This window comes from Panthera uncia (genome assembly GCF_023721935.1).
Source record: "Panthera uncia isolate 11264 chromosome A1 unlocalized genomic scaffold, Puncia_PCG_1.0 HiC_scaffold_16, whole genome shotgun sequence".
Lineage (NCBI taxonomy): Eukaryota > Metazoa > Chordata > Mammalia > Carnivora > Felidae > Panthera > Panthera uncia.
In genome coordinates, this window is record NW_026057576.1 from 20,956,766 (window position 1) to 20,968,923 (window position 12,158).

The 12,158-nt window shown below is 46.8% G+C and overlaps 1 protein-coding gene across 6 annotated transcripts in view; it reads left to right on the forward strand.

Annotated features, from left to right (window-relative positions):
- Positions 1-7,096, forward strand: part of CAB39L (calcium binding protein 39 like) — a 129,819-nt gene extending 122,723 nt beyond the window's left edge. For all 6 annotated transcript variants that reach the window (XM_049646897.1, XM_049646893.1, XM_049646896.1 and 3 more), the window contains one exon: positions 4,752-7,096. In XM_049646897.1, coding sequence (XP_049502854.1) covers positions 4,752-4,931 — 180 coding nt within the window. In that variant the 3' untranslated portion in view covers positions 4,932-7,096. The remainder of the gene's footprint in view (positions 1-4,751) is intronic.
- The last annotated feature ends 5,062 nt before the right edge of the window (positions 7,097-12,158 follow it).

Below are 12,158 nucleotides of genomic sequence, written 5' to 3' on the forward strand. Positions count from 1 at the left end.
TCTTTATTCCATAGAGCCGAAAATCTTAGATTTTGATAGAGCAGCTCATGGGAACATGACATCTGATATGTTATTGTACTCTTTTTCTATGTCAGAATTATTTCATAAAAAAGTAAATGCAAATCAGAAGAGGCACAAATAGACTGCTGTAGCACTGGAAGCTGCCTACACAGTATAAATGATAGACCCTCTCAAGACCCTCCTGACTGAAGAAATTGTAGGAGGCCATGTGTCCTGTCACTCAGCTCCTGTGGAATTTTAACATCATCTTAGATGAGAACAAGCCACATAAAATTTTGTTCAAAAATGCAGGATTATGGAAGTATTCAGTGGGTGGCCAAAGAGAAATAACCTACTTCTGTCCTCAGAATTTGGATCATCTAATCATTGGACAGAGTGGGTGCATTTAAAAATAGCTGACCACTTCTTTACTTCTATGTGCCTACCCCGTACCCTGTGGTTTCCTCCACTGAAGTAAGAACTGAATTGTTCACTTGCCAAGTATAATATTTTGTTATTTAGAAAAAGCAACAGCTGAGTCCGAGAGTGGTTTTTTTTCACAGTTCTGTGTTAATAGTTTTTTCCCCAAAAGCACCTTCCATAAGGGGCAGAAAATGTGTAACACACTACTACTAAAATGTCTTTACTAGATTATTTTCATTAGCTTGCTGCTAAGTTCAGAGAAGTGAATGAGATGCCATCTCATGTTTTTTTCTGTTGTTGACCAGCAGGATGGTATGGTGGGAAAGTGCTGGATGGAAGTCAAGAGACCTGGGTCTTTGTTCTGGCTTAATTGCCACCAGTGACTTTGGGCAAATCCATCTGGATCTGATTCCTCACTTGCCGAATGCAAGCGTTGAATTCATGTCAGTAGTCTAGTCAGTAGTCTGTTACTCGGTTCAGACCTTTGTCTCGTGATTCTGGCTGTCCCAGAGGGGTGCCCATTGTGAACTTAGGAATCAGCTATGAGTTGGCTCCCTTTCCTTTCCCCATTAATTTCCTTTATAGCAAAGGACCATGATACCACTTCCCACCAAACCAGGTAGGGGATGGGGGTGGTCTGTACCTTTTGGCCCACTTCTTAGAACAGCTGGAACTCAGGCATGGCCAGTGACGAAAATGTTCCTGAGTGTATTACTCTGTCACTCAGATCCTAGCAGTGGCTGCCATTGCTATTTCCCTGAAAACAAGAAGCTCCACCCTCACTTCTTCCAAAATACAACAGCCAGCTTGACAATTCACCTAAAAAAAGTACAGAGAACAAGAAATATCCTAGTTGAGAAATCCTTTCCATGTGGTCTTACTGAAAAGAAGGCAGAATTGCAGATTAATTTGGTGAAAACCTGACCATGAATTACCTACTTCCTTCAGGACCTGTTCTTTTTAGCAGGCCAACCACTCTGGTCTTGACGTGCCAAATCTAAGTCTACTGATGGAGGAAACAATTCAGCTGAGTACATTTAGGAATCAGCTATGAGCTGATGTAATATTAATAATTTTTCTAAAAATGTTAACAGTACAGTAAAAAAGTGCTTATTTCAACTTAATGTTTCATCAACTGCTTTAAATTTTTTTAATTTTTATTTATCGTAAAAGAGAGAGAGAGAGAGAGCTGGGGAGGGACAGAGAGAGGGAGAGAAAATCTCTAGCAGGCTGCACACTGTCAGTGCAGAGTGTGACATGGGGCTCGATCCTGGGAGATCATGACTTGAGCTGAAATCAAGAGTCCAACGCTTAACTGACTGAGCCATCCATACGCCCCCATCAACTATTTTAAATAGTGCAGAATGCTCGACTTTATCATGTCTTCATCTGAACTCAATGTGCCCTTTTTGCTTATTTAACCAAGTTGTGGAGGGAAAAAGTGAAAAGCTGTAATTAAGACCTCACCTCTCTTTTCTACTTTTTAAGAGACTCTCTTTAAAAATTCATAAAATAGTCCCCTCTATGTTTGTTTATAGAAAGGTTTATAAAGGGTATTTGTGACCAACTTTACCAATATCACCAAACATACTACTCATGTCTCATTGTGATAATCCTGGCGCTGAGTATTTATAATATTATTACCTACTTTAACAAATACAGTTGTGATAGTATATAAGGAAAACGAAGACTAGTGATATTTATAAGGAAATGTGAATATTATTAAAATAAGAAATTTTTTAAAGTTGCTTTTCCATGTAGTTTTGGAATAAGTATATAGTTTCTTACATAATTTCCACAATTGTGTGCAATTTGTAAATCCCAAAGACTTGGATTCCAAAATCCCAAAGCAGTTGTCAGAACAACGACGTCTCTTATTGTAGCCTTGACCGTACCTTAAATGGTGATTGGCTCACTTCAATGTAAGAAGCAGCTGTAACTATTAAAAACATAGTAAATGAGGAAGCGGTTTACAAACCACCGTGTATAGAATGCAAGCCCAGTTTTGTCTAAACTATATTTATAGCTATATGCACAGAAAGAAATGCCGGAAGGACGTACACCAGATATTCACAGTGGTATCTTTAGGTGGAGAAATTATTTAAGAGGTTTTTTTTTTTTTTTCCTTTCTTCTTTGTGTCTTTCTTTTTCTTTGTTTTCCTGGTTTTCCACACATATCACTTTCATAATCAGAATGATGATAAGGACAGTGGCAGTGAGGGGGATGATTTCAGGAGAATCTGGAGAGTTTTAAGCATCCTGAACTTCCAACCTGCTCTCTTTCTGCCTGCTCACTTCCCTCCCATGGTTTTGTTTCTCCCCGCACAGGTGGTAGGGCCCCGTCTGGTCCAGCTGTGGGCTCACTGGTGCTCACAGACATCAGCCAGCTTGCAGAGGCAGGGATCAGGTCCTTCTTTCTTAAATAGGAAAAAAGTTACTGTCTTTGATCAATAATGACAGGTATTGTGTCAAAATATTCTAAATATGATATCACTCAGATTTGTATTCACCTGAAGTGGGGAGCCTTTAGAATGAAGAGGCCTTATTTTATACTTCACTGGAATGGAATTTAGCTTTGAGTTACTTCCATGTAACTGTAACGGGAGCCCCGGTTTCAAATCCACGTACGAAGTACTCAGGGCTTCCGACATGCCTCTCAGACAGTAAGGTTAGCAAAGCAGAATACTAGCCTTCCAATGCCTTGTTTAGTGCAAATCTCTCTTGGCAAAATAGGATTTGAATGCAATGAATGAATGTGTGTATAAGGCATGCTTTTTTTTTTTAATCTTTCATAAAAAAGCATTCAGGTTTAAAATAGAGAGCAAAGTATTCTTAGTTTTCTGAGTTAAAAATATTTGTGTTGTGGTCATGATATTTGCCTTTCTCTACCCATGCTTGAGAACTCCATGAATCACAGTTCTGAAACGTGTGTAAATGCAGGGATACAGCCAATAAGACCACGCTATAAAAAGAGAAGCCACAGGTAGTTCCATTTGTCTGACTTGTTTGGGGTGGTTTGAAAATAGCATGTTAAAAAAATGGGTTCAGCAGAGAGAGAACCAAGAAACTGCCTATACTGGTCATAATATTCAGAAGGTTTGGCTCACCGTGCCTTGATTTAGAAGTGTGTTCCTGGGGTGCCTGGGTGGCTCAGTCAGTTAAGCGTCTGACTTTGGCTCAGGTCATGATCTCATGGTTTGTGAGTTCTGCTGTCAGCACAGAGCCTCCTTCGGATCCTCTGTCCCCGTCTCTCTCTCTGCCCCTCCCCTGCTTGCACTCTGTCTCTCTCAAAAATAAACATTTAAAAAAAGAAGTGCATTCCTTATGGTACTGGGTCATCTCCAGCCGCACTGGGGCCCTCAGTTCCTGGCCGCCTCAGAAGGATTGTGCACTGTTACATCAGCTGCCTCTAAGCAGCAGCTACCTTTAGAGGCAGCAGAGTTCAAGAGTCATAAAAAATTAAATTAGGAAAAAATTTTAAACTTGAATGCAAAGTTAGCAATTTTTTGGTATACAGTGTGGAGATTCAGTGTAGTTAATCCAGTGATGCCTGACTGCAAATTCCTCTACGTTTCACATTTATGTTGTATTGAAACAGAGAAGCTTAGTTTATCCAATATAATCTTTATTTTTTAGAAAGAAAGACTATTATGAGTTATTTACGGTAGTTGCCACAAAATGCCAGACAGTTTCTACCTAAAACTTCACAGCAAGTACCTTGTAAATAAATGGTAACCACAGGAGCCACATATTTGGCTTTAGCACATGATTTTCTGACATACTAATAAGTATTGTATAAAGGTCAGGCATTCTGTATAACAACGTAAACCAGTTGGGGGTCCTTTTTAAAACAAAAATATTTATTTTGAGAGAGAGAGAGAGAGTGACTGTGTATGTGTGTGTGTGTGTGTGTGTGTGTGCATGCATGCAGGGGAGGGGCAGAGACAGGAAGGGAGAGAATCCCAAGCAGGCTCCCGTCAGTCAGCACAGAGCCCAACGCGGGGCTCAATCCCAGGAACCATGAGATCATGACCTGAGCCAAAATCAAGAGTTGGATGCTTAACACACCGAGCCCCGCAGGCACCCCACCATTTAAGACATTTAGAATCGAAACAAAGTAAAATTTAAAATGTTTGTAGATGGTTCTAATGTGCTCCTGGCTAGCTGCCCAGAACACATATGAATGGGGAATTACTGACTTCCCTCAGTGGGGAAGCATAATCTGGGGCCTCTATATTTTACTAACACAAGTAGCACGAGGACCCCGAGTGGGGTCTACATTGTGGCTGCTGTGCGTTCCTTGACCGAGGTGTTTCTTTACGTTTCAGGTGTTCGTGGCCAGTCCTCACAAAACACAGCCTATCGTGGAGATTCTATTAAAAAATCAACCCAAACTCATTGAGTTTCTGAGCAGCTTCCAAAAGGAAAGGACGGACGATGAGCAGTTCACCGATGAGAAGAACTACCTGATTAAACAGATCCGGGACTTGAAGAAAACCACCCCTTGAGGGGCTCACCCACCCTCCTGCCACAGTCACCGTGTCATTTGTTTGTACAGAAAATGTCATTTGAAAAAGTCATTGTTCTTGGGAAGGTTTTGGAGGTGCCTGTTTTTTCTCAATTCATTGTTCAGGGTAGATGGAATATAAACATTTGAATGAAAAATGATTAACCTAGAATAATGTATTCATTTGAATCAAGTCTGGGATGATTTATGTCAAATCAGAGCCATTGTATTAGATGTTGATAAACAAGTTTTAACCCTTTGTTGGCAAAAGGCAGCAGGGTCATGGGCTTGCAGATCTGAGCCCTGAGTCAGCACAGGCCACCGAGTAGAAGCCCAAAGCACGGGCATCACTGAGCGCTCAAAATTAAGTTCTCAGAGGAGAACTGGCTGTGGGGGCAAGAGGCGCAAAACCATCCCGCCTATCTGCACTTGGACACTCAGTTTTGTCAAGGCGCTGAGAGAGCTGGTGAAGTAAGGTCCACGTTTTCAGTCGTCCTTGTTCCCTGCCTGTGTGCTCGGACTGTAGCTAACTTGCTAGGGAAGCACAGCCCCCCTCTCCCTCACTGTCCGAGCCCTGTCGCAGTGGCTCTCCTCAGCACCCGACTTCCTGGGGCACCCCCTGCAACCTCCAGCCTGGTCAGCGGTTAGTGGGGGACCCGCCTAGCAAAGGGAGGATGCATCAGCAAGAGTCACAGGGACTTGGGGACCCGTGGGTAGGACCTGCTCACAGATGGTGAGGCCGGGGGCACTGCTGTTTCACACAGGCTCCTGGAGGGTTAGGGAATGTTTGGAATAATTTGACTGTTCCTCATTGTCATTATGGGAAAATTTTTTTGTGGTGAAAGTTGTTTTAGAGTAGGAATCACGCACTGGGATGCCTGGCATGTACAAAACTGTGGGTCTAGAGGGTGAGACCCGCTTCTATAAAGAAGGGAACTTGCCATTGGAAGGGCAAATGATTAAATGTGTGCAAAAAACTCTTAAATGACCAAAAGTTATCTTTTTTTATCTTTATAATTATTTTCTAATTAGCTGCCACTCTGATTTCCCATTAAAGCTTTCGGCAACAAGGTAGAAACCCTACAAAATTTTGGTCTCAAATATTCTCTTGCATACCCGTATGATTAAGGGACTTAATTTGTGTTCTTTTTTAAAAAAGGCACGGGCCAACAACAAAAAAGGTTATGATTTGTTTTTAGACCTCAAGTGTATGGAATGAAATCTTAAAGCTATATTTGCAAGACATTAGGGGTATAATGATTAATGTATATTTTTCGTATCTTTCTAAATCGTGAGGGGTTGCCTTCCATCAGGACCCACAGTTTATACCACACCGTGTGCCATGTTCTTCAGCGGGCATTTCTCCACCAGAGAGGGAAGGATGGCTCTCCAGGGATCCTCCTCTGGGCTCCGTGCCCTCTGTCGCTTTTATATGTGAAGGATTACCTGGCAGGGGTCCACCCTTCTTGGCAGGGGCGCAGGTCCATGTGGTTCTGGGCCCAGCGTGGAGTCCTGAGGCCAACGGAGAGGGGCCTGTGGGACCTCTCACAGCAGCTCTGGCCAGTGCCGGTGCGGACGGCCACCCCCACCTGGTGGCGCTTTCGAGGACCTTCGTTCTTTAGCTGACTGAAGTCAGCTTATTTTTATAACATTCCCAGACAGTCCAGGCTCTCTTAGAATTTGACTTTTCTGATTTTGCTTATTTGATTCAAAGAGAGGACTGTAAACATTCAAAAAGAGAGAGAGAGAGCCCTATAATCGTTGGAAATTTATTTGGCTGCTAATACTGTTCTGCAACATCTTAGGACACATGTTTCCATTTGGAAAGCAATGCCTTGTTGTAATTCTTTTTTGATAAATAAAATGTTTTATTTCCTCTGGGCGTGAATTAGCTCTTGGCCAACAAATCCTTACCCTAGATCAGTACCTGTCCAACAGAAAACTAGAGCCTAAGAGGCCATGAATGAAGTAGATGGGGTTTTGTGTGAGACAAATTTGTAAATTATTAACATGAAAGGGGGGAGCAAGAAGCTCACAGTCAAAATATGTTTGCACAAAATTCACTGTAAATATTGTGAGAATTGAACTTGGAGAAGGTCCTATTTAATAAGCTATTTCAAAACACACATTTAAATAAAGACTGACTAAATAAAAAGGTGCCACACACTCTGTGGTCAGTTTCCTTCCTCTGCATGTCCCCGGTTTGTGTTCCTGTCACTCCCAACAGGGAAATCCCCAGGTGGAGGGCGGGCTGGCCTCTAGGGGGCGCTCAATCTGCCCAGAGGCCCCACAGCATCTTCCCCTGCACTTGACTAACTGCACGGCCTTGTTGCTGTCCCACTGTCCAAGTGAGGCTGCCACTGACAGAGCACCGCCTGCCTGGCACTAAATACACATCTCAGCCATGAGCCACTCCCATTTCATACTTGAGGAAACTGAGGCTCTGAGCAGTTTAACTTTCCCAGACAGCACGGGCTAGCCCTGGGGTACAAGCCCCTGGTGGCCTGAGGCCAAACTCTGTTCCTCCTCCCTCTTTCATCCTCAAAGCTGGGAACCAGGAGAGGCTCAGGGTGTCAGGAAATACTCTGTGCCCTTCCCTGCTGCCGCCTGGGAGGCTCCTGGGGGGCCAAAGGCAGAGTGAGCCAGCAAGGATTGAGATCATGATGTTCTTGGACGAGGCTCTTGGCTAAAGCCAGGCATCTGCCCAAATGTTAGGATTACCCCTGGAGAAAAGGCCGAGTGCACACAGCCCTGGTGCAAGCTTTCTCAATCGCCGGCCTCCCTGGGTTCTCTTCCTTGGCGGCTCTGGGGGCGCATATCTGCCAGGGAGAGGGAGGAGCAGGTGAGCCTCTCAAAGCCTCGGTCACCAGCCAACTGGTCTGTGTGATACAAAGCTGCTTGGAGCCACAGTGCAGTCTGGAAATTACACAAGACCTGGAAGAGATCATAATAATGTAACAGAAAATGAAATAGGAGAGTCACACTTTTTTTTAATATGAAAAGACAGATGTTTCCAAATAGACTTACAGATCTTTCTAGTCTACTTATATGAGCCAAAACCAAGATTTTATATCTTTTTTTCCCCATTTTATCCAAAACATTACTGTACGTTTGGCATGAAATCGCCAACATTTTGTTCTTCCAGGAAGGTTTCGGATGCTGTAGTGAGGGCCTGTTGGTGGACAAAGGTCTGAAACATATGAAGCTAGATTTGGTCTTCCTAAGAAGACTGAAAAGATTGAAGATGGATGTGAACAAGGCTATCATTTTACTTTTGAAATCTGGAAAGTGCTTTTATGTCGCTACCATAACAAAAGCATAGTAAAACAACATGCTAATCCTGGCTTGCACTAGGCCTCTACAGATACGTCACTTTGTGGAGGAGAACACAGTGACTGAAAGGGTAAGGAACGTGTTCCACATCAGCCAGCAACTGAGCCGGGATTTAAGGCTAGGTCTGCTCCCAAAGGCTGTCTCTTTGGAAAGGAGGATGCATCACAAGGCAGACATGCTCTCTGGCTTTCCCAGGGTGGGGACAGATACTTCACTTCACGGCCCCCAAGGAAAAAGAGGGAATCCTGGATTCCAGAGCTGAAGGATAACTCAGTGGAAAGACTTCAAAAGCTAGATTCATTCAAGGGGGGCAAATTTGTTCCGCTTGGTCATCTGATGTTTGGAAGGTCAAATGAGACCTACAAGATAGGGAATTCAATCTAGAATTTTGAACAACCCTTTGACTGCATGCAGGTATTAATTTCAGACTGTAATTCTGCACCTGCTTTTGTTCTCTTGGCTTGCTTTTTCAGTTGGACGTAACGTTGGCTTAGATTTCCTGATAGGAGTGGTTGCTGCCCAGCCGGCCATTCTTCCATCTCAGATTCCTCTGTGGCCCAGAGCCACAGGGCTGCCACAAGGCAGAAGTCTGATGGATGCACATCTGATTCCTGCGGGGATCACCTAGCCCCTCCCGTGGAGGAGGGTGTATGAGGACCAACACCCTAAAATAAAGTCACAAAACCACATAAAAATTCACAACCCCTTTACCATCAACTAACACGGATTGTGATTTAATCACTACACCGTGAGCCATCTATGTTACTTTAAAGAGCCGCGACCACGGGGGACTTTGGGGAGAACATGTTAAATGCGTTAATCTATCCTTTAGGAGAGGTTGGAAAACATGACTTCCCTTAGTTTTAGTTCTCCTGTAATTTGAATTGCAAAGCAACCAAAACATTGATTTATTCAACCACTTGTTTACCCATGTAACCCAATGTCCATTGAACTAATTCTGGACCAACCACAGAGGGACACAACAGGATTGCCAGAGGGGTTAGGCCTCGTATACTGTCCCTGAGTCAGCAGGGCAGGTCAAGGCCGACTGAAAGTGGGAACCCATGAGGAAGCACTGGAGTCCGTGGAGCCACTCCGAGCCCTCCATCTTCCAGAATGGCGGCTGACCACGGGACAGCGCAGTTCACTGGGGAGCTCCCCAGGCTGATCCCAGATTCAGAGAAACTTTGCCAGGGTACATGTGGCTGCCACTTGGCTTCTCCTCGCAGCTCTGACAACTTGAGACCCAAATTCATTAGTCCTGGAAACGTGTTTCGGCTTAGCTAAGTGGACACATTGCAAACCCACCACTGAGGGAATTGTTTCCACATCCTCTTCGTGTCCTCTCTCTCTCTCTCAAAGACCTCTAGTTTTTCCCCTTAAACGACATGAGAGGTTTGCACAGTCAGTGAAGCTACACAAACGGTGCGGAAGGCCACACACCTGGACTTCATTCCAGCTCCACGACCAGCTCTTGGAGCTGAAGAATCACTGAGCTGCAGTTTCCTGCCCAAAAAGCAAGGCAAAAAGAAGACCTGCCTCACAGCGAGGTTTTGCAAGTGAAGGCGCTAACGTGGGTGACCTGTGCGTCACGAGCCAGCTCAGGAGGTGCTTCCCTGTCCTCTCCCTCAGTGGCCCTCAGGGGCTCACTGCCAGCCGGGGAAAAGGTTTGCTGTGTGCAATCCAGGCACAAGGAGCCACAGGGCCTGGAGCATGGCACGGTCAGAGAATGACGAAGTGCGTGCCCAGTGTGTCAGGTGTGGACGTGTGGAGGGGGCCGGAGGGGAGTCTTGAATGCTGTCCTAAGGGTTTAATACCATCATCAAGGCAGCTATTGCTGACTTAGTGCCTGCTGCTTAGACACTTCAGGAGGTACAAAACTCAGTCCTCAAAACCACCGTAGGAGGCGTGTGCTGATTACCCTGATTTTACAGATGCGGAAACAGAGGCAGAGCGAGGGGCATTTGCCCAAGATGGTACAGGGAGCACATGGCTGAGCGGGATTCAAACCCACAGCCCAGAGGCAGAAGCTACAGGACTTGTGAGACATTCAGGGCTTAACATCGACCACACCTAGTTCCGTGCCATTTCTGGAAGATACGGGCGAGGACGAGGGCGCCTCACAGGCCTGTGGCTGTGGCCAGGTGCCCACCCGAGGGACAGAATCGTGTGAGAGAGATGGTGAGGGCAGCTCTGGATAGTTTGGTGTGGCATCTCCACATGGAGACTCTGGGCAGCAGGTGGACAAATGAATCTGGAGCTCAAGAAAAGTAGGGGCCAATCGCACTGGTTTGGGGGGGTTACAGAAGTCCACGTGCGGAGGAAGCCACCCGTTCCTTGCTGTAGTTGGGGCCTCAGAACACACCCAGTCCTTCACCCCATTTTCAGGTGTATTCTTATGTTACCTGTAGCTGTCTCTTCTCTCTCCTACTGGAGGCTCAGGGGAAAACCACCATGTTCCTCCCCTTCAGCCTCCTCTGTTTGTTCAGTGAGGGTTGAGGGCTGCTGGGTCTGTACTCCTTCCTCCCTGATGGCCCCAAGTTCTTTCTAGGTGTCCACCAGACCCAGTCATGGCGACATCGATCCGAGTCTGTGTCTCATGCAGTAAGTAAGCTCTGTGGGCCAGAGCTGCTCACTAAGAGGCTTGGTATTTCCATTAAAGACCAGGCTGACATACCTTTGAAAAAGTGCCATCGGGACAAAAGGTGGTTGACCTCCCAGCTAGGCCTGGCTCTTTCCCCAGCCCCATCCTGGAGAGGCCCTGGTCCGGACGCCAGCTTCAGGAATAGAGGCGAGGCCCTAACTGCAGACTGCTGTTCCTGCTGTGGGGGAAGAAGCCTCTGCCGTTTTCTGGGGGCGATGCATGGCATTCACAGGGCCGTGACCTGGCCCATCTGTGTGAATGAGACTCTGTGCTGCCTGGGGTTTTGGGAGGAAGGAGGAGGGCATACCTGCAGCCACCTGGTGGCCTCTGGCAGCACCAGGCTCCCCTTCACCTTGACAGGGGACATTTCCAAACAGACTGGCGGTTTTCAGTTGGCAGTTGGCTGTGCCCGTCTGTGTCCTCGAGTGGCACACAGCCTGAGCCACCAGGAAACCAGCGCCTGGAGGAGAGGGCCAGGGCAAGGAGGGCATGCAGGACTTCACCCAACGTCGCTGTCGGGAAAGGCTCAGGATCTGGCCCTGACCTCATGGAGAGGAGCTGGGATCTGGTGTGAGCTGCCTGTGGGAAGCCAGTGAGGAGCTGATGGGCCACCTCGCTGGAGACGATGCCCCAGTGTCCCTGCGGCTCCTTCCCAGGCTGGATGCTGCCCTCTCCTCAGAGCTCTTCTCTGCAGCCCCCAACAGTGCCAAGGAGAGGAGTCTGTGAGAGTCAATTCACCACAGAAGGGCCATCCAGGATGTGCTGAGGCTGCTGGCGGCCGGCCAGAACCCTCTCCACTGTCAGCCCTTCTCTCCCTCCACACTCCAGGACAGGGGAGACTGTGACCACTGTCCCTCCACCCCTCCTCTCTGACCACTCCTCTCCTGAATGGCCCCATATACCCTCCTCTACCTCTACACCCCCATGTGCATGCCCATGACCCCCATCACTGCAGACCCAGACCCCTTGTCTGGTCTCCAAGCGGCTAAGCTTTCCTTCTTCTGGATGGGCACTAGGACCCCGAGGCAGAGCCGGTGACTTCCCGAGCACCCCCCTCAATGCCCCACTTGTTCACACCAGCAGTCTACCAGGTCCTGAGTGACTCCTCTCTGTCCTCCCACCCCCAGCCCATCCCTCTGTATTTCTACTCCTGAATCACTTGCCCGGCCTGAGCGCTTCTCTGCGGCCACGCCATGGCCCTGCCCCTGACCGCAGCTGCTGCTGCGGTGGGGGGGGGGGGGGGGGGGGGGG